The sequence below is a fragment of the Pleurodeles waltl genome, chromosome 1_1 (assembly GCF_031143425.1).
Source record: "Pleurodeles waltl isolate 20211129_DDA chromosome 1_1, aPleWal1.hap1.20221129, whole genome shotgun sequence".
Lineage (NCBI taxonomy): Eukaryota > Metazoa > Chordata > Amphibia > Caudata > Salamandridae > Pleurodeles > Pleurodeles waltl.
In genome coordinates this window covers 857,241,025-857,264,773 of record NC_090436.1, presented here as the reverse complement: position 1 = coordinate 857,264,773, position 23,749 = coordinate 857,241,025, and the positions used below count along the sequence as shown (strand labels likewise).

Below are 23,749 nucleotides of genomic sequence, written 5' to 3'. Positions count from 1 at the left end.
GGCTGCAAAGGGTCTAGGGTGACAATACGCTAGTGTTGAGTTCTTTGTGAGTGTGCTGGAAGCAGCCCCTTTAAAATGTAATTGGGGCAGGGAACACTCCACCCCACCTGTTCTGCCAACACCTAGTTCCAGTTTGTCTTAATGTCTGGGAGGAAAACACAAAGGCCAACTACACCCAATCTTGTGACCCAGGACAAAGACTGCAGACACCACATGGTAAGGACAAGGAAAAGGCCAACTTTCTAGAAGTATCATTTTTAGAATTGTGATTTAAAATCCAACTTTACAATTAAAAAGGATTTTAAATTACAATTCTTTTGAGACCAAACTTAACTTTTCTATTCTACTTGTTCCCAATCAAAGTTAGCACATGTTAAATGTAAAAGGCCAACCCACTGTTATCCTATGGGAGAGGTTGGCCTCGCAGTACTGAACAATGAATTTAAGAGGTTTTTTTTTTTGCCAACAAGACATGTAAAACCTAAAAACAAGTCCTACCTTTGAAATATAATGCATCCTGCCCTATGGGCTATTCAGAGCCTTCCTTAGAGGTGATGTATAAAACGTGAGGTTTAGGCCTGGCAAAAGGTTGATTTTGCAGGCAGTTTAAAACTTCACATGTGCTACAAAGGCAGGCCTTAGACGTAGTATAAAAAGATACTTTAAGATGGTGGCACAATAAATGCTGCAGGCACCCACTAGTAGCATTTAACTTACCAGATCTGGGAACAAACCGTACAACTTATAAGTAAATTAAATGTTCCAATTAGGTGTAAGCCAATGTACCATGTTTTAGGTGGTGATCACAAGCACTTTAGCACTTGGTTTTAGCCAACAAATGGGGGTTAGGAAAATAGGAGCGGTGAAAGCAAAAGGTTTGGAAGTGGTCCTGCACAGAGGACCAAAATTAACACTGTCTTTAATAATGGGTACTTCCATTTGCCGAATTGAATTGCCTGGATTATATTCATGTATGCATTATTCAAGTGATTATTGATTTATGCTTATTTGATTCGTTTTGAGATTGTAACTTTACAAATGTGTTAATAAACTTTCATGTTTTGCAAAATTATCCTTCTCTGTCATTGCTGTGGGGCAAATTTGATTTTAGCCGCAGTTGGTGATAAAAGTCCATCCAGTGGGTTTGGCAGAGATTTGAGTTTGAGGCAGGTTTGCGCAGTGCAAACTCCATCCTTATCTCGCAACACATCATCTGTACCTTGCAAAGTGAATGGATGGCATGTTTGTTACTAGTATTATTCAGGATCTAAAAGAAGGGTGCTCATACCAACTAAATCAGCTTAATACGGAACAGAGAAACTGATTATGATGCTTTTTTCCCCAGTCTTTCTTGTAGAGGTTTTTTTTCTTTACAAACATTGCACACGATTTTGACATACAAAGCTGGCATAGAGGCTGCCTGTCTGTCCCATTTGTATGGAACAGTTACTCTTGTTTTGCAGGCCTCAATTGCTTTATTAACCATAAAAGGAAGCTATATATATCTATAAATGTATGAGATTTTAGCCTGTGAACTGACTAATAATTAGAAAACACAGATAGCAAGGTCACGTTTGCATCCTCACAGGTGGCTCTGATCAATTCATAGCATAGTAACCAAAATATGCTGGCTGCATGTGATACCTACTTTGCCTCCAGTGCCAGGGCGATGATTCCTGCAGCCATGGGTGCAGAGGCTGACGTTCCTGTGTGGCTGTCCGTGCAACGCTGCCTCAGGTCGGTGGTTATCTGTAAAGACACGAAGAGAAGCTCTTAGACTCCAGTGATCTCACTCAGCACATGGCTGTGTCCAATAAACGTCAATGGCCACTATGAACTGCATGGACTTGCATGTGATTGGCAAAAAGAACTGCCCTAAAAGTATACTACTGATTAAAACCCTGCATGAAAGAGTGTGAGATATCCACAAAGCTTGTCCATTGTACAATGTGCTCCATATCCCTATTTGACATCGTATGCCTACTGTAATTTCTGAAATATCCTGGAGCACCACCACTCTAACATTGTCTTTAGATCTCTTGTAGGTGGCTCAGAATTGTTAATGTAGAATTTTATGTTTATCACATGTAGCTAGGAAATATATATATGTATTTATAGTCAGGCATTTACTGGCTGCCGGTATTTACATATTTTTTAGAAACCTGGTTCTCCTTAACAAGTGGCTTAGACATTTGCATAAAGACTAAACTGGCTGTGCTACGTTTGCCAACTCAATATTCCCAGAGCTTCTTAACTTTCCCAGAAGTGGACTAAAATTGGACTTCATATTTGGACAGAGCCCAGAAGGCAGCTATATGCTGAAATGTGTTATTATTCAGCTAGAATCCTCTCCAACATTCTCACATAGTAATTAATAACAAGCAAAATTAGTGTAGCACAAATAACAGCCTGACATGTCAAGAAATTATATCTGTATGAGAGGGTAATCCACTAAGGAGAAAAAAAAACTCTACACCCAGTCAACATTACTAGCAATCGCCGGCAATAGGGATTCTAGAATGCTGAATTGTTTGGGGATGTGAGCTAGGGATTTGAGAAATACTGTGACATTCAATGGATGGCTGTGGAAGGTACTACATTGCCAATTGTAACATAGTTTGTAACACTATTACCAAACCAAGTGTTGGACTCTTGTACTTTGCAAACTGATTGAAGATTACCCCGGGTTTTGCAATAAATACACTCCCTTGACAGAGCAGGGCAAGATGTGTTATTACCAAGATGTTTCTTTGGCCCACATCTGTAGCAACAAGATTGCCCAGTCCTGAAATTATTCACTTTTGCATTTATAAAGGGAATCTTCCTCAGATATACAAACAACAGGTGAATGCCCCTCGCTGCCTGACAAACCCTGAGAATTAACAGTGGGACTTTCTATGCTCTTTCCTACATCAATCACGCCCAATAGTGACCGATTTCTGCAGGTTAGTAATCTCTCTTGCATTTTCTTTGAGCAACAGTTGAACTCAAATTGGTCTCTGATACAGTTCTACATTGTGCTCAGATTCATATGTAGAAGCAAGCATGGGTAAACCTGACACACATTATTCAACTGTTTCCATCCTGCTTTGCGTTTAAAGAGGTCATGACATTCCAATAATATACTAGGCTCTTCTGATTCCTTCCTCGCATTTTTTCTTTTCATTCCATATACACATCACAAACTGTAATTTCACTAAATATGTGCTTCTACTAGAGGGAGATTGACAAACACCTGCTGACCCACAATGCCCAGTTGACTGAACAGAAGTGCCAGTTGTCTTGAAGGATCATACCTCATGGCATCAATGGTAGTAAAATAGTTTTAAAAAACGTGAAGCCACTGCTTCTACTTGAGCGCTGGTCTACTGTCTTTCTGAAGCAAAGGAGTTGATTAGACCACATTCGGATTTGCAGCCCTAATTTACCCAGAGTATACCGCTTGTTTACAAGGTAACTCATTATTTGACTCACATTTGCTTGCAAAACTATTTGTCTTACTTTAATCAAGTCTGCATGTGCTCTTTTGAGCAGTACAAAACAGCAAGTCTGACGGCATGAACAAGGCAACTATAGTCATGTATTTGACGTATACATTGTACCCAAACCAGGTGTGTTCTCAATTACACATTCTTAAAAGGTAAATATATCCTTCATAGCTCTTTGCAAGCAAATCAATCTCCGCAGGCACCACCCTGTCCCACGGGTGTATCTTAACACAAATTAATAAACAAGACAATTGCTCTACAAAGCCATGCACTTCTGATGCCACCATTTTGATTTCAAGTTGTTTATGTAATTCAGGGATACATAATAAAACCTGTGACAGTATGTGAGTTTAGCAATCATGCCATCAACGCCTTCCAAGCAGCCTCCAGACAGCCTAGCACCACCTGTAAACAACACATATAAAACATAGTATCCAAATACGGAAAGGCTGCCAAATTATCAATTTCACCCACTGCAGTTCACGTGCATCTCCCTTAATCAAAGGAATAATGACAGCCAGAACTGACTCGAAACAAAAGTATCCGAAACAAAGGACAAATTACTGTGGTCTGCACATTTAGAATGTATTCCCCACTGTCACTGAGTACATCAAATTAATTCACTATTGAGTTGTGTAGTGAGCGTGGTGTAAATAGTCAATCATTACCATGGTAAGCTTTAGAGCGCTAAGAGTGGGGGTGGCTTTGGGTTACATCCATTGATATGTCTCAACAGCAGCATTTCACCTTTACATGTTCTTTGAAAAACAGACAAACTGGCATTTAAGCAATCAACCAGGGAGTAAACTATTTCCTTAAATGAAATGAATTCGCAATCCTTATTTTCTGCAGCCACAGGCAAATGTCTTACTGACAAGGCTATGGGGACACCCCCTCTATGCTTAAATATACAGAGGTTTTTGTCTATTTATGTATATTTGAAGAATCCGTCATCTAGATATCTGGATTAAATAGAGGCTATTTAAAAATCCATCTACAAATCCTGCCCAGGACCAATTGCTTACGTACTACAGTCAAGAATGACAGTTTGGATAAGTCCACTCATGCCAAATATCATGATGGGGAATTGAATACAAGTAGAGTGTTAATGGCATGCTTCAATATATATGGGTGGACCCAGCTCATCTGACTTCAGACTTTGTGTGTTGCACAAGAGTGAAAACCTTGTTGAAAAAGAAAATTGGCCTAGGTATTCTGCACTTTGCAAGGCCTAGACTATTGTAGGACCACCATGGCCTATTAGAGGTGCCCTTAACTCTGGTCTAATAACAATGTATGAACTCTCTTACGCAAAAAATAGATCTATTGAAATGGGGGATTTTTCAGAAGCATATTTGCATTAATTGTATGCGATGGTGAGCTTTAAAACGTTTACATTTACGTTTGCATACCTCTGGCTTTTTAAGGATAGGTATATTGAGTCAGCCTTTAGTTACTGCATGGAGAATTAATAGAATCCTGAAATTTCATGGGTGCCCACTGCTTATGAGAAATATGTGGGATGTTTCAGTTGTACTTGCTAGCTCATTAGAAGTGTTTCACTAGCTAGAGTTAAAGTTTAAAATGAATAAGTGAACTATATATCGGAGGCTCTTGTGATTTGTCTCCATACAAAAAAAGAATAGAAACATTAATGGAGAATTGCTCAAAGATCTTGATTAAATCATGGGAAACTGTCGACATATCTAGACATTTGGAAGACTTGTCACTGACTGTTGGCAAGAAAAGTCACCTGTAATAATGGACATGATCATCAACCTGGTGCACAGAGAACAAAAGGAACCCATTAAGCCCTGGTAAACTAAATGCTATTAAGCACATACCTTCCATATTATTTTGAATATACTAATCCATGACCTCCATATGCAATGGCTACTAAACTTACCAACAGTTTCACCAACTCTTTGAAACGTGGCAGAGTGGCTAACACACACAAGCCAACCTGTCCATGAACTTGGATGCCAGTCATACCAAGTTGCTCCTATGAAATCTTCCATTTACCCCCAACTACCAAACAATCATTTTCATTTGATATATACCAAGCCACTGGACACTGGAAAAAGGTTTTGATCAATTCGTTGTCCATCACTTCGAAATACATTACTTATAAATATCATTTTTTTTTTTAGGATGATTCCCTTCTACCACTGTAAGAATCACAGTTACCACCAATGAATCATTCCTTGATCTACTTTATGGTCTCTGTGTCATTTAGGTATACCAAATGAAACATTCTACACAAAGCCATAAGGCACTGACTTGACTCTCCTTCGCAATGGTTGGACAGATAACTTTGCTGTATTCATGGACAGACCCAGGTTGAACAACATTTCTGTAAACTGTCCCATTCCAACCAAAAATCATCCAAAATGTCAAACGACTTTAGGTCACACTTTGGCACCAGAATTCAAAATCCTCATCAGAAGAACCACCACTTGCCAACCTATGAAGTTGTTTTTTGAAATAGCATCAACAATATCCAATCTTATATCAATATCATATTCAATCCCGAAACCTATAATCAATCCAGCATAAACCATCAGCTACCCAGTGTTCCAAGAAGCTAAACTCGAGAAGTGGTAGGGAAAATCTCAGTCAACTGTTTATCTTGTGATCTTAAAGAAGATGCGTATGTAATGCAAAAAGTATTCTCAAATGTCATAGTATAATTTACCAACAATCTTTGCATTTAGACTCGGCAACACAACAGAGCTTTATTTACATTTGCTATTGAATCACTCCCAAACCATGTTTCACACTGCATTGAAAAATTAATTGATTGGGAACATATTCTTAGAATTCTTGATCACGGGCTTATCATCATGATAAATGTAATGAAACTCACAGCACTCTTTGAAAGGGTGGAGCCACATCTATTACTAAGCAGGTTGTCCAGAGTGGTGGGGGCATTAAGAGCAACAACAGTGTAGTTGACTTGCCTTCTGCAGAGCAGGACCCAACAGTTAATAAATGGCGTCTTTTTTCCTGACACCATGGTGATAGATTGTAGGTTTCCACTTTCTCTTTTGGGACCACTTTAACATTTTATCTCACCAGCCTCTGACTTTTTCAGGGGTATACAAGTGCCCATTCAAGCCCACGCTTAATAATAGAGTTAATAATAGATACTTGGAAAATGTTTCTCCCTGTAAGGATTTATTGCGCATTTTGCAGAAATTCAAACTATGCCATCTGTTAATGAATCCAAAACTGAGGTCATTATTCTGTGTGCCAAGATTAGATACAAACTTTCAAATCCAAAGCCTCCAAACAGTTTGGCCTTCAGCCTAATGAGGCCAAGAACACTGAAAACTAGGTTCCTTGTCTACTCTCAGGATAACGTTGCCTCCCCAGGCTGCATCCTCAAGTGTTTTCCTTCAGCGAGGTAAATTAAGCTCTAGTTTCTCCTGTTATTAGAAGCTCTTTGGTGCTACAGTAATGCCAAATTATTGAAGCGTTATTAAAAACCACAGCTAAAGACTCAAAAGACAAAAAAACACTTTCATGGCTATTATTGGGTTTAGAAGGCAATATCATGTGTTTGCCTTGAGATCCTTGCACAGTCTTTCCATGGCCAAGTGAATTCAATTCACAGTGGCTTGTTTTAGGCATAAAATCCTGCACCACCTGGTACCTGGACCCCTTTATGTCCTGATTGCCAATACTCTTGCAAAGAGTGACCAAATCTCAAGTCAAGCTCTCCTAAAAAATAATTGATACACCCTAAGCACACCAGATGTTTGGTGTTCCTCTTTTCAGAACTCCAGGATTTCAAACTCTCTTCAACCGGATATTCAGCACTCTGCCAATATGCTGAATTTCAGAATAAAGCAAAGACTACACTTTTTTGCTAGGTTATAGGTAGAGCAGCAGTAAGAACCCTGAGGGTAGTGGGACAATATGAATCCTTAAAAAACAAATCCCAAACCCTGATTTCAGTAATAATCTCCCTATTGTTCATCTCTCATTTCAAGAGAAAATAATGGAAATAGCTGCTGCAAATCACAGGCTTTGTGGCAGCAAAACACTTATACAATTTTGTGAGCCCAGCTCTTCTATATCCTAAACAGCCCTGTGAACAAGAGTCAAAGAAGGTGGTAAGATCACAGGGGTTCTTTGTATTCTTGTTATTTGTAAAACAGTGTGTTTTCTCTACCTGTGTCTGTTTACATTTGGCTCCCCGTTTTTCTGCAAACTTGGTGCCTTTAAACTGATGTTTCTTTTCTACCTGTGACTGTTTGAATTTTCCCTCCTAGTTTTTCACAAAGACTGCATTAAGCTAACTCACCCTCTCCCCAAACCTGTTTTACAAAAGGCTACATACATCTCAATATTTAATTAGGGTGTGTTTAGGAGACTGCTTAATCTACTCTGTGGTTTAAACTGTGTTTGGAAAGTGTGTGCACCTCTTGTTTTTGGCTCGAAAAAGTGATATATTTGAGTGCACTAAAAACGGTATTTCAGTGGTTTCAAAATTGTCCCTCACCTGAAAAGCAGAATCTGCTAGCTTTGAAGTGCAGATTGTGCCTGTCTACATCCAAGATGATTCTGAATAGAAGAGCACATCTTCCTTCCTGCCACAGAAGCCTGGGCTTAAGGTAATCTGCCCCTTACATGAGTTTCTATTGGTTGTTTCATCTGTTGCTGTGATTAGTTGCTAGGGTGAGTATTTCTATTGGTTTAAGGGCTTAGGGTTTGCAGTCTGATTGGTACTAGCGCTAGGGTTCCTATTGGACTAAGGGTTTAGAGTTACTGTTCTGACTGGCTGTCAGGGCTAGGGTTCTTATTGGTTAGTGGGGATAGGGTTACTATTGGATTTAGGGATTAGTGCTTTGGTTTTGATTGGCTGTTAGGTCTAGGGTTGTGATTGGTTAATAGGGCCAGGTCTCCCATTGGCTCCAGGGTTTAGGGTTAGAATTAGTCTAGGATTCCTTTGACCAATAGGGTTATTTAAGCATAGGGTTCAGTGAATTTCAGCCTGGATGTTGAGACTAATGGCAGAGAGGACAAGGGCAGTTGCTTTTTTGGGCAAAGTCAGGCATACATCCAGAGATGCTGCCCAATTTTCCTTTTTTTTAATTTTTTTTACAAACTATCTTAATCCCTCCACATCCCCTAACATCCAAACACAATATCAGCTAAGGAATTCTGCTCATACACTACAAACGTCATACAGATCTCAATGTCTCAACAACCACTACAAAACCACACAAACCACAGCCATTCTACCCCAACTACAACACCGTGGCACCTTCATTCTCACACAAAACACAACTCCGTCCTATACTACTAACACATCCACACATTACACAAAGGCACATTAAACAAAACGTTAATGCATCCAGACACATGCTCCCTGTTCATACAAAACACCAGCACTATCCTCTACTTACTCATTACAGCCCCTTTATTATCATGGCCCAACCTATACTCAGCCTTCCATCACAACATACACAAACACCCTCCTCCTATTTTTAACAATTACACACAACTATAGATTCCTTAGACTCTAATCCACCACACATTACCTCTTCCGATGATCAAATCTAACACAATCATAACTCTTGTCCATCCTATATTATTCACAACATACAGTCTTATCCAAAACACATTACCAAACACTGAACCTTTCAAACCCCACTCACCAACAGTAACTCACATACAAATCTTTCAACAGAAACACTACATCTATATCTCCTCCTACTACTCCACGAAAACAAATCAACACACACACACACACCAACACATCAATATTGCACATACTTTCAAAATACTTCCTGTCACACCCACTCCCACCCTAGTGACTACACAAGTATTATCAATCCTAGACCAACTTTACTTCAAAATTCACATTCTTCACCAACATTAACCACAAACATCTCAACACAGCAACATTTATTTATACATCTCTCATCCACATGCTCCGCCACCACCCCTAACCCATACTACTTCCATCCTAAACAGAAGCAAACAAATTATACAATGTGCCACTCTTCATAATATAGCATCCCCATGTCTATTACACAAGGGTACTCTACAAAAACAACACACCTCACCATGTCACTCTCAACCACTATCTTCACCATCAACACATGCAGACCCAACAAAATGCCTTCTGAGCCTGCTGGACGAGGAACACGATTTAGAAACACAACACTATTGTGACCCTCATACAGTTAATATCAACACTAATGACACACCTGCTATACATTCAAAATATACTGATAACTCCTCTACAAAACAAGACCACCAAAACACAATCACTAAAGTGCCTACTCATAAATGCTCAATCACTGTCTAAAAATAAGCACCACATCTACAACCTACTCGCTGACACACAATCTGACTTACTCTTCATAAGTGAATCATGGTGGGTAGATGACATGGCCCCAGTGTTGCATGAAGCCGTTCCACCAGGCTACCAAACCATCACACAAAGCGTACAGGCAAAAGAGGAGGTGGACTAGCTGTTATATTAAAAAAGCACTAAATCTCAGCAAAACAGACATCCTCATTCAAAAGTTGTAAGGCTCTCCCTCACCAGATGCCAACCCACACCAACTTCCTCCTGTAACTTCATCCTCCTTTACAGACCACCACCTAGCAATGCAACATTCCCAGACGCATTTCTAGTAACAATATACTCCAACCTAGGCATTCTTGGAGACCTAGACATTTGGTTTGGCAAACCCATTATGCCACAACCAAAAGCTATGATCACTGACCTAGTGACAATGAACCTACATCACTGGACACATCCTAGAGGTATTTTTTGCAAACCCAGAACTAGTTAATGTTTAAAGCATCACACCAGTCTCATGGTCAGACCACCATTTGGTAACTTTCCAACATATAACACCACACATCAACACACCCAAGTCCACCTTACATACATTCACCTATCGACCATGGAACAAACTCACTTTTGAAAAGTTAGAAACACAAATAACAGCCAACACAGATCTAGAAACAATAAATTATGTTCAAAAACTTTACAAGTGGCTACAGGAAGCTTTTGATATCCTAATACCAATTAAAAAAAAACACTACAAAAGAAAACAAGCACCTTGGAGAAATACAGAAAATCAGAAGGCTAAACAAACCTGGCTCAAACCAACATTCAAGACAAACTTCAGCTATGCAAACTTAACTGAATATACAAATCAAAAATAAAAAAGCTACAAAAAAAGGTACTACTCAGACAGAATTCAAAATGCTATATCTGCAAATAAAGAATTTTATAAAATTCTCAACAATCTTTGAAAACCTAAATGCATGGAAAGAATCATCCCATTACTAAAGATTTCTCAGAAAAATTGGCAAATCATTACACAACCAAGGCAAACGCATTGGACTCATATTTAAAACAAAAGAAAACCACCAGCACCATACTGTTTCCAATAATCCCTTTCAAGAGTAAGCCAACCCAGCCTCTGCACTCCTTCAAACAAATATCACAAAGTGAATTTATGGACCTGGTCAAAGCAAGCAGACCATCCAGAGGTCCCTCAATGCTCAAACATCTCACCCATGCTTCCAAAACGGAAATCCTCCCATGTGGCGATTGGAAAAATTATGACCCACTCGGCACCTGGCCTGAATATTTGGGGCCACTTTCTAAACCATCTAAGGAAGTAAGAAACCTTGGAATTACCATGGACTCAAAGTTAACAATGAATGTTCAAGTGGACAAATTAGAAAGTTCAAGCTTCATCACCATGAACACTCTATGACGCATCTTCCGCCACCTCGTATTTCCTCACAAGGTGCAGGCTATTATCTCTCTTGTATTATTTAAACTGGATTACACCAATGGCCTCTACCATAGATCATCTCTATATACTATGAAAAAACTACAATGCATTCAGAACTCGGCTGCCAGACTACTCGTACTAGTAAAGTCACTAGCCCACATCTCCCCTGCTTTGAAGCCCCTACATTGGTTACCGATTGCCAGAATATCCACCTTCAGGCTGCTTTGTATCACCCACTAAGCAATACATGGAACAGGACCGCTTTTCATGAGGAATAAAATCACTAAATACATTCAACAAAGATAACCTCACTGAAGATTGGCACCCCTCTGCAAAACATCACCATAAACGAAAAAGACAATATGGGGTACATCTTTCTCTATGCAAGCGGTCAAACTATGGAATTCATTACCCCCAAGTATAAGATCCAGGGATAACTATCTTATCTTCCGAAGACTACTTAAGAGTTGTCTCTTCCCTATATAACCATCATACTCAAACAGCAATGGACTGCATACCCCCTGTGTATGTAAACATGTCATAATTTGATTATGTGTATATATCTAGATATGTGTATTTCTTTGTACAAATATGCATAACTATTTTAGCTTTATATATATATATATATATATATATATATATGTGTATATATATATATGTATATATACTCTTTAGGCACGTTTAATAAATGTATGTTTTACTTCAGTTAAATGTATATATTTGTATTCATGGGGGCTCTATCTCCACTCTCTGACTCATCCCAAACCCATTCTACTACTATGATCTCCAAAATAACCCTTCCTAGACTCTTCCCTCCTCTACTCCTCCAGGCTCACCCCAAACCTAAGTTTACGATTATGATCTCCCAAACAACCGTACTAAATTCTCCCACATGTATCTATCCTTTGACTCATCCCAAACCCCGGTTAACTACTATGATCTCCCTAATACCCTTCTACAGACTTTTCCATCCTCCACCTCTCCTTTACTCATCCCAAACCTCATCTTACTTCTATGATCTCACAATTAACACTTCTGATTTCTTCCTTCCTCTCTCCCTCCATTATTCTATTCAAACCAAATACAGACTTACATGCCCCCTTCTCAAATTAACTCATACCACTCCATACGAATACTGTTCTCGTATTTCCATATACTAATCCACCACTAATCCTTTGGGGTTGTGGATTAGCATGCTACTCACCGAAAAGCACATTGACGCCTCATCAGGGGTACTAAGCACTAAATAAATACAATTACATTTAGGCCCTGGTTTGTCCGGCTATCAATGGCAAACAGGTTTGGAGCTTTTTATTAGGCTAACTGACAAAAGCCTGCAAAGCATAGGTTTCTAAAACGGTCATGGTCTCAAGCCCCTGAAATCTCAAAAAAGCATCCTGGACACATCCTTTCCGGATTTTGCAAAAAGCTATTTCTAATAGAACCTGTAGAGTTTGGATCTGACTAATTTAAACATATTCTCAGCAAATTTTCATTTGTACGTTTTTTACGGAATAAAACAAAAAAAAATTTCAAGAAGCTGTGATGTGTGTGAAGGTAGTCCTTTATAAACTGTGCCTGGCTGGCTATCCATCAAGTAAATTGTACATCAGAAAAGCAGTTCACAAACGCTATTACATACCCTTACCCTACCAAAGGCAGTGCTGTTTCCGAGCAGTTACCTGCAAATGGATGGCATTTGCTCAGACGAGTTGGTTAACAAAAGGTGACTTTGCATTGCCTACAGACTTAACATTTTTCACTTTAATAAGGTGTTTTAAAGATTACATATACTTGGGTAAAAGCCTCGCCGAGCACTTCAAAAGAGCACCGTCTACATTTAAACCTCCCCCTCCTAAAATAGGCTGTATAAAACTTTCAAGGCACTGTGTAAAGGGCTGAAGTCGGCAACCCCTAAAGGTCAGACGTAAAGAAATACATGAAAATGAAAGATGGAAATAGCGATTCCATCCTCTCTCTCATACACTTCCAGTTAAAGCCAGGACAAATGGGCAAATCTGAGTGAGGGGGGCTGGGACGGAGACTGAGATTTAACGATCATCACTGTAGGGTACCCAAGTGAAACGAAAACAAATGTGTGAGGTTGGAGGAAGGGGGCGGGTGTGAAGATGACCTAATACTAAAAATAACAATAAGCAATGGCAAAACCAATAGTTCTCGATTATGCCATAACTATTGGTTTTCACAATGTCTTTTAGCTATGTGGCTGCTGTGTAGCATTGCTGAAAGCTAGGGAAACAAGCATTTGCAATGCAACGGGTCTCACATTTGCTCGAGCTAGAGCTATGTGTGTTTTAAACTTCTAACCAGACTTTTCTTGCCACATAAACTGAAAAGTTTAACAGTTTCACATAAGCGAGCCCAGGGCCACCATGAAGCGTGATGGAGACACACAAAAAGAAACAGAAGTTTGCTTGCAGTGAAACATATAGGAAAAACAGCAATTATCCATGTAACTAGCAAAAGTGCTGTTAGACATGTAACCGGCAAAAGAGCAATTAGCCATGTAGCATGGTTAATGTCATGCAAAGCGCTCAACAACTGCCCAGCGAGATCGCGCTGGCTGTGAAATAAAGAGAAAAAGTAGTCCAGAAAGCATACGGAAAACATGTAGTCTCATGTGTTTTCAGTAGTTGGCAGGTATGCTTGAAGAGGGCTAAACACCGGAAAAGGCATGACGTATGCATGCCTCCCACTAATGAAATAAAGCGAATTGTAAAAGGCAAGCCCACAAACCAATCAAACTCATGGGTGTGGTTAAAAGCCCATAGAGAGATTACACCAGGGACAGCGCACTTTGCGCTGGACCCTAAAAAGCTCTATGACACAGCCAGCGCTGAGCACGAGAGGCAGTGATCTGTTTTTTTAGTATGGGGTTTGTATCCTTCGTCAATGGGAACAAAAACACTTTCAGCAATAAATTAATGTAACACATTGTCAACAAAGAGCATCAATGTTTTTTTCAATAGCGACATGAAACGCATGAGAGGGTGCTGGACAAAACACAAATTAGGCAATAATGAGAATAATAAATGATAATCGCCATCCATAAATGGGTGTGAGGGCTGCAGTCTACTTAAACCCGTCTGAACTTGTCAAAAGCAAGGAGGATCATGGCATGGCTGCAATGACTGGAACTCCCAAATACATAAGACATTCAAGGAAAAAAATCACATTAGCATTTTGCTTTCTAACAATGCTTTACAGCATTATAAAAACATATTGTCAATGCCAGTGGGTCTTGAAGGCAGACTTGTTGGCTTTGTCAATGTTTGTTTAAGTGTCAGCATCCAAGATGCTAAGGGACAGCCCTGTCAGTAAATGCCTAAAACCAGATGATCCACAGTATCCAACAGCTGAATTCTGCACTCCAAAGCATTTTTCCGTACCTATATGTGAGAGTGAATATACTGAAAAATTAAAATCCTTCTAATGTACATTAAGGACTCCGCATGTTGTACAGAAACAGCTTAAGAAAATATGCCAATAGATCTGCAAGCTGAGAAAAGACCATAGGAAATGTAACCTACTGGTTACTGGTTCAAATCCTAACAAAATGGCTCTAATGTGTCAATCAGTGATGTGTGTGTAACTTGCAGGCCACAGTTTCACACGTCAGTTAGATAGCTTGACAGATTAGAGCACCCACTAACTAAAGCGTGTGCATGTGGAATGTCAAGGTTATTTTTACTTTTTTGATGGAACAGTATCACATGCTTTATTTAGGTCTTAGTGGAAACAGATCAGAAATACCAAAATGCAATGAGAAAGAAGGGAATAGCAACAATTAGGGACTATCGACGGGGCAGCCTTAGGCAACTTTTACTTGTTATCTGTGGACTGCTTCACTCTGCAGTAGCAAAAGATGGCTTCCAACATTCGGCAAAACTATGACATTTTTTTGTGCTTTCAAAAATTAAAAAAGAAAAAAGTTTCTTCACTTAGAACAGAGAGTGTGAGAAGCATGCTTAAAAAAATCTAAAAAAGAAAAGCTGTAGCTGGTCGTTTAAGACCCATCAGGTGTTCTTTCTTACACCTTCTACTTGTTCCAGCACATCTAAGTTAAGTTTAAAAATTAACAGTTTAATAATTCACAGAAACATGACCCTGTACCAGGAGTGCTGCAACCAGGGCCCCGACAAAGCCATTCCCACACCAATTCTCCCACCCATGGCACTAAACAAAAACAACCCCTCCCCCTTCCTAGGAAAGACGGGTCAGCTTAAGGATGAGATCTAGATAATAAAAACTGGGGCCCTAAGATGGAATCCTGGCTTTGGCACTTAACCAATAAAACACAGTGCGATTGTGGGTAAATCCCTTCTCGCTGTACTTACAATAGTACATTTGTGCAATCGTGCCATGTAAATATATAACCAAGTCTTTAGTAGGCTGCCAAGTACTGGCCCACCTCCTCCCCAAACACATTCAGTAATCCTGCCCCCAACTGCAGTCTACTCGTCATGCTGTTCTACGTACAACATTCTCAGATGCCCCTGTTACAATAGAAATATTCTCTATCGAGTGCTCTCGAGCTCGTTTGTGTTGAGCACGTAATGTATTAACTACTTTGACAAATACAAAAAAACAAAACGCAGCTGTGTTACAGGGTCCCTTTTTAATTAAAAGATGCAGTGTGACCTGCCACAACCTCTTCCCGTACGGGAACAGTGGCATCCTTTGCCAGCACTGCCACAGAACGCACATTCCATCTGGGTGGTTTCGAAAGGAGATTGTTGACAGGCGGTAGAGCGCTCAGGTGTCAGTGATTACAGAGGTCTGGAGTAAGGCTTTCCGTGTTAAAGATGCTCTGTCACTATGGTCTGGCATCTCCTGTTCTGAACACAAGGGCATGAGACCAGCATCAGACAGGTGGCTTCAAAGACCGGGATGTGCTCAAAAAGCCCCACACCGGCGGCCACATTAATCACAAGCGCCAGTGGGACGCCTGTCAGGGTTAGAAAGTTAATACACAAAGGATGCTAGATGGATAAGGGGCTTCCGTTCTGTTCCACAGGCCCGCGTTTTTAAAAAGCTGTGCTTTGTTACTGTACAAAGAATATAATGATCGCCCTCCCTGGAGAGCATCAAAGTGTCCTTTATCTGCCACGTGCATCAGAACCCGTCTTGCCCGAGGAGAACATGTGTTTCCGTGAAGCACATCACGGCTTTAAAATACAAATATTACAGTTCAGCCACGCCATTCCTTGTCTGATGGTCGATAAAATAAGCTACAATGCAGAACAAGGGAACAGCGCATGATATATCAGAGAAATGCCGAAAGCCTCAATAGTTCCTCACCAGCTCCCTTCTACCACTTGCTGTGTCTCTCGCTGTGTCACCGCCGCGGGGACTGCTCCTGCCCATGCGGGTCAGTCCCAGTCACATTGCTTCCTTTTAATTACTGTTTGCGTTACTGTAGTACCAATTTTAGTTTAGGAAGCCTGTGTCTTTATGTAGTGCTAGTTTTGGTAACTTTTGGGCTTGTTTTTCTTTTCTAGTCCGTGAGCCGTGGTCACTCAACCGGTGCCATTCTCACTGTCCCGCTACCCACCGCACCAGTACCCCTCTATTATCCCCAGGATCTACATAATGGAAACCGCAGTGCACGTCTGCGGCTGGACTGCGCCCAGTGCCAGGAACCCTGGATCTCCTGCTGTCCGCCACTACTCCAGACCCAAACTCACTGCTGTAAAGTCAGACCCTGCAACACAAACTGCTGCAGCACCTCAACATGCTCAAGAGCAGGACCTGTCACCCCGGCCGTTTCTTCTGCTACACTGGCACACCAGCGCACAATACTGCCACTCCCTTGCTGGCAGCAACTGCACCCAGACAATTACACTGCCTCCTGCTCAACGCCCATTCCCTAAACAAGGACGCAACAGAGAAATGGGATACAATCACCACACTCATCGCGGACATAGTCTTCCTCACTGAGACCTGGCTTAACTCTGCCTCTGCACTTGCTATCAACACCTGGAGCCAGCTTACCACGCAGACCACCACCAACATCATGCATTCCATCCACTCCAAATTTACAATGGACCCCTGCTCACAAATGTTCAACCTTGGCAACAGTACAATAAGCAGCAAACTCACATACATCTCCAAAACGTCCTTTCTCTCAGCCACCTTCCCTGATGACTGGAAACATGCAGAGATCAAACCCTCTCCTTCTGGTGACCCCAACTTGGTGAAAATGTCCAACCTCCCTGCTCCCCTTTTCTGCCAAAGTCCTTGAAAAGGCCATCAACCAAAAACTCACAAAATACCTAGAGAACAACAACCTTCTAGACTTATCCCAATCTGGATTCCTCTCCAACCACAGCACCCAAACTACCCTGATTGGTGCCACGAACGACATCAGATCTCTCCTGGACAGAGGAGATCTGGCCTCTCTAATCCTCCTTGACTTCTCAGCGACATTCAACACTGTCTCCCACCACACCCTAATCAAGTGACTCCACCAGATAGGCATCCAAGACAACGCTCTCAAATGGATAACATCCTTTCTGTACAGCAGAACTCAAGAGAGTCCACCTCCCTCTCTTCACCTCAGAGGCCAAGAACATCATCTGCAGTGTCCCTCAAGGCTCATCCATCAGCCCACCATTTTCAACACCTACATGACTCTCTTGGCGATCACTGTCAGAAACCACAGACTGAACATCATTTCCTATGCAGGTGACACCCAGTTCATCCACTCACTTTCCAAAGACCCCTCTACCATGAAGGCCAACTTCCAAGTCTGCATGACCTGCATTCCCAGCTCAATGCAGGACAACTGCCTCAAACTCAACACGGACAAGACGGAAGTTCTGATGTTTGGGAACAACATCTTGCCATGGAACTTTGGTCTCCTGAGGACCCACCGACCTAGGATCCCCTTCCCCAACCCCTACGGACCTATCCTGGAGCCAGCAGTATCATCGACAGCAAACTCACCATGAAAAGCCACATCAACAGTCCCCACTGCTTGCTTCCTCACCCTCCACATGCTTCGTAAGATCTTCAAGTGGCTCCCTGTCTCCACAAGACGAACCGTCACTCAAGCCCTCATCATCACCTGCCTGGAGTATGGCAATGCTCTTTACACTAGAATCACAACACACCTCTTAAAGAGACTAGTGACCAACCAGAACTCAATAACCAGACTCATCCTCGAGCTACGCAGATGGACCCACATCACCCCCACCTGAAGAAACTCCACTGGCTCTCTGTACACAAGAGATACCAATTCAAGATTCTGGTGCATGCCTACAAAGCCCTTCACAACCAAGGACCAGCGTACACCAACCGTCAATTGAGCTCCACAGACCCCACAGACTCCTGCATTCTGCCTCCCTCTCGCTCGCTTGCACACCATGCATCCGCTGCAGCAACAGTGGAGGCTGGTCCTTCTACCTCACTGCAAAATCCTAGAACAGCCTCTCCATCCACCTGAGGACCTCCCCCTACCTACAGGAATTCAAAAAGGGACTCAGCCTGGCCTGGATACCCTCATGGGTGACTGACAACTGAGACTAAAGCTACTCCAGACATCTGTCATAGGTGGGAGCCATTTTCAAGGTACTGATGTCACACAAATATTCAAAGGAAGCCTACAATAGCATCCAACTTTGAGAGGTAGATTAAAAAAATATATAAAATGAACAAATGCGCACTACAGAGAAAGGCACAATTCAGTGGCAAACAGCAGCTGCTGAACATTCTGAAAAATGAAAAAAAATCAAACTGGGATGAGTGAGGAAGCCATGGTGAGCAGGGATGGGCAGGGAAGCACAAGAATAGCTAGGAAGGTGGCCGGGTAGAATCAAGAAAAACATCTTAAAAAAAGAGCAGAAAGGAACTGTAGGGGTGGGAGGGCAATGGCAAGTTGCAGCAAGCAAGGGAGAGAGTGGGGGATGTGTGCTGGGGTAAAGCAGCACTTATGAGAAATAGCAAGAAAACACTTGCACTCTCATGGATTGCTGAAAGAAACAAGCATTATCAAAGCTAATAGGTCTCGCCTATGCAAGAGCTGTTGACTTTGCCAATGTATTTTAGTCATGTTGTACATCAGCGTGGCTGCTGCTCAGCATGGCTAAGAGTCAGTGAGGTGGAGTGTTGTACAGTAGAATGGAGATGAGTAGAGTGTCCTAGAGAAGAGTGCCAGAATGTTGTGTATTGGAGTGTAACAGAGAGGAACTGTGTAGAGTGGCGTACAGTGGAGTAGCACAGAGTAGAGTGGATTGTTAGAGAGTGCATTGGCTTAGAGTTTTGCAGAGTGTAGTGGTGTAGAGTGTAGAAGTGTAGCATATAGTAGTGTAGAGTATAGTGGCGCTGAGTATAGTGGCATCGAGTGCAGTGGCATAGACTTCAGCAGCGTACAATTCAGTGCCACAGAATGCAGTGACAGAATAAAGTGGTGCATAGTAGAGTGCAGTGGCATACAATGCAGTGGCACAGAGTACAGTGGTGTAGAGTAGACTAGTGTAGAGCACAGTGTGCAATGACGCAGAGTGCAGTGATGCAGAACGCTTTAGGGTCGAGTGCAGTAGTGCAGATTAGAGTGGTGGAGAGTACAGTGCTGCAGAGTAGAATGTTGCAGAGTCCAGTGGAGCAGAGTAGAGTGGTGTACAGTAGGGTGGCGCAGAGTAAAGTGCAGTGGCATACAGTGCAGTCATTTACAGTAGAGTGCTGTGGCAGAGTGGAGTGGTGTAGAGTGGATTAGAGTAGCATAAAGTGCAGTGGAGTAGGGTGTAGTGGTGTAGAGCAGATTGTTTCAGATTAGAGTGAAGTAGAGTGGACTGCTGCAGGTAGAATGCAGTGGTATAAAACAGAGTGGCGTAGACTGTAATAGTGTAGTGTAATGGCATAGAATTAAGTGGTGAAGACTGCAGTGGCATAGAGTGCAGTGGTGCAGAGTAGATTATAGTACAGTGATGTGGAGTGCAGGGTCGTAGAGTTGGGCATTCCAGATTAGAATGCATTGGCGTAGCGTGCAGTTGCGTAGAGTGCTGCAGAGAGGCACAGCATACAGTGTTGTAGAGTGGCATAGGGTGGAATTGTGCAAATAGATTGGAGTGGCCAAGACTGAAGTGATGTGGATTGCAGTGGCGAGGGGTGCAGTGATGTAGAGTAGAGTGGCGTAGAGTGCATTGGCATAGTGTAGAGCTGAGAAGTGTAGAGCAAAGTGGCATAAAGTGAAGTGGCAGAGTGGAGTGAAAGTGGAGTGGCATAGAGTGGAGTAGACTGCAGTGCTACAGAATACAGTTGCTTGGAGTGGTCTAAAGGGGAGCTGCGCAAAGTAGAGTGCAGTGGCATCGAGCAGAGTAGAGTGGAGTACAATTGTGTATGTATGGTGTGGTGACATCCTGCCATTATAGACAAGAGTTTCAATTGAAATGACCATTACATTTGCTTTTTACTAAAACTATACAGCACACAAAGGAAAATGTGTGGCAATGGCATCACCTTGTATATTGCTTTGTTTTGATGATATTAAAGTATTTGTTTGCAACACATTTCTGCGCTTAATTTGTGTGTTCCTCATTCTGATATATTATGAAATGCCTGCACAGTTCATTTAAATGTTGCTGTGTACTAGGAAGAAACCCTTTCTTACCTCCATTATCCAGCAAGACTTTCACATAAATCCTTTCACTCTGAATTCAGAGAAAGATAAGTAAGCACCAAGTTCCCACAAATACAGACCTTGACACTTGACCTGAGTCGTTGAATGCACCGCAAATGTGACAAGATCAGAACAAGATTTACAAGCCTATTTGCAGAAGGGAGCACATGAGTGGGAGTTGGTGTTAAAATGCTTTGCTCCTTGGGAGGGATAAACTCACGCTGGACAGCCTAAAACAAATAAAGCCAGTAAATAGAACGCCAGAAAATGTGAGTTACGAACCACAAAGTCAACGGTAAGCAACAGTGGAATGCATTCCCAGGCAAGCTTTCAGAATAACCCCAAGTATCTTTAGCAAACCAAACAGCTGTGCTGACCTAAAAAGTAGTTCCCCAATGTCAGCTGGGGAGGGATACAAGTCACCCAGTCCAAAGAATGGCATAGAAACTATGCTATAGGGGAAGGTCAGATGCAAGAAAAGGAAGAAAAGCAACTGAATAACAAGCAAAATTCAAAGAAATTAACATGGAGGTCAATAAATGATAGGCAATGGGCTGAAAGAAACCCCACTATTAAGTATTGCTGTTGTACAAAATAATTATTTCAACAATAGACAGCTATAGCTGTCCATAGGGGAGACCTAAAAGACCACACCTAACTGACCAGTAGATCAGAGACATTTTAAGGCATGGGCAAAGTGGGCTAATACCCAGGGCCTACACTCTCCAAGGGGCCCCTTGGAAATGTATTTACCCTCTTTTTGACCTCTGTTTACTCTACTATCTCTTTAAACCTCTCTCCATCTCTGACTACCTACCCAGTAAGACTGAAATATTGTTGGGGTTCTGTGCAAGACATATTTCAATTGCTTTTGTGCAACCCTCTTAAAGTTTACCATATAATGTTCTATTGTTTGACTTTGTATGGGCTTGAATTATTTGGAAATAGGTAATAACATTTCAAATGTGTTCCATGCAGGGGCCCCCAAAATAATGTCTTGGTCAAGGCCACCGAACTCCTAAAGACGAGAGAGAATCATCAATACAGTCTACTGCACATTGACTAAGGTAAAACCCCACATTTATACAATAGTTAAAGTGGCGAGGAAGGCAAGAAAGAAATGATTTACCAACTAGTTACCAGTTAACATTGGTGAAGCCTTTACAACAAAGGACTAGGGCACCCTTCTAAAGAGGAAGCTTGGGACCACAGTGTAAAACAATGGCGCACTTAGGTCAGATACCTAAACCAGTACTTAATTCATGCCAACTATGCCACTCATCACTGAACACAAAGCATCCCTATAATGAACTTTGAGCCCATAGCTATTTGGTTTACCATTGAAAAAACATACTTTCAAAGAAGAGTGGCAAGGACACATTCCAAGGGCCCATACAAGTTACAACACAAAAGCCATATTATGATGGGCAGAACATTGATAACAAACATCAGCATAATAGTTCCAAAGGGTTGAGCTATTAGCTAGATACACAAATAATCCCAATTCTGAGAGATCTACATTGACTTCCCCTTGAAGCCAGAATTAACTTTAAAATGGCCAGTACCACACACAAAGTACTACATACAGGCGTACCCTAATATCTGAAATGCGAACTACACACCCTAGGTGCAACGTGAGAGAAACACTGAAGGCTAATCCTAGTGGAGATTTAAAAATAAAAAATGACTAAGACAATGAAACAAGCATTCTCAGGTCAAGCTCTAAAATCCCGATACCAGCTTTCCAAATAACATCTAGTTATCTAGATACTGCAATATGCATAACTATTAATAATGTTTCTGCTCATTATGAAAATCCAGATTTACTGTACTTGGTAAAGGGCTCTGTTGACAACTGTGGCTAGATCTGCTCTGTATAAATAAATACATAGATATCAAGCAAGCTTTAAAGCATGACAACAGAACAAAGTTTTGGTACACAGTCAGTTCAGATGGACAGTATTCTTGGGGAAACTTAAAAGCATCAAAACCACCCAGGACGGAGGAAGGATCAAACTGTGGATTAACTGTGGTTTCATCCAATAGTGTACATGGCACTGACAGAGTGAGGCACTTTCAACCATGTGCTATCAAGTATAGCAGTGTATTGCAACATTAGATAATTGATGGCCATGAAACTGTGGCTTTAGTACCTACATCCAATAAGACAGTAAAGCCTATATTTGCCAAAAAATAGTGAAAAAAATAGAATGGACAAAATTAGTTGCAGAATCAAACATAAGCTTGAATCCAAGCAGGAACAATAGTGCAGCTATTAAGTTATCTGCCACCAACTGTGATTGCTTTAGGGATTGTTAAAACTTGAGCCAACTGACTAGAACTAATGATACAAGATTTTAATGTTTTGGAATGTTTCTTTCAATCTCAGGAGAGCTTTGGCAGCATACACAAAACTCATGTTATGTTGGAATCATATTAATTGTATTCCAGTTTCCACAACATATAACAAAAGCAATTCAGAAAAATCCAATATTCTCCATCGATAATATGTATATTGCTTTCATATGCTTTGTTCTAATTCTCGTTGTACCATAACCACTGTCATTGATTGCACAGATTGTGGATTTTTCTTCAAATGTCAAAAATCTTTTCTGATAAACACACACACACACACACACGTCAAAGAACGTCCCTACACTAGAAAACTTCTATTTAAAAGATGAAGCTTATTGAATTACATTTTCAAATACATGATTCTTTGCTTTGGATGTAGTGACCGGACTAGGAGAAAATTATATTCTCGAAGAACTACATTATACTTCCATCAAATTTTAACATGTAAGATAGTTTTAGGTTCAACATTAAATTGTTGGGACATTCCTCCT

At 41.2% G+C, this 23,749-nt stretch overlaps 1 protein-coding gene across 3 annotated transcripts in view; it reads right to left on the bottom strand.

The window, feature by feature from the left end:
* The window catches only part of PCSK5 (proprotein convertase subtilisin/kexin type 5), a 1,225,695-nt gene that overhangs the window by 555,575 nt on the left and 646,371 nt on the right, over nt 1–23,749 (bottom strand). For all 3 annotated transcript variants that reach the window (XM_069229369.1, XM_069229360.1, XM_069229377.1), the window contains exon 9: nt 1,649–1,749. In XM_069229369.1, the coding sequence (XP_069085470.1) occupies nt 1,649–1,749 (101 nt within the window). The remainder of the gene's footprint in view (nt 1–1,648; nt 1,750–23,749) is intronic.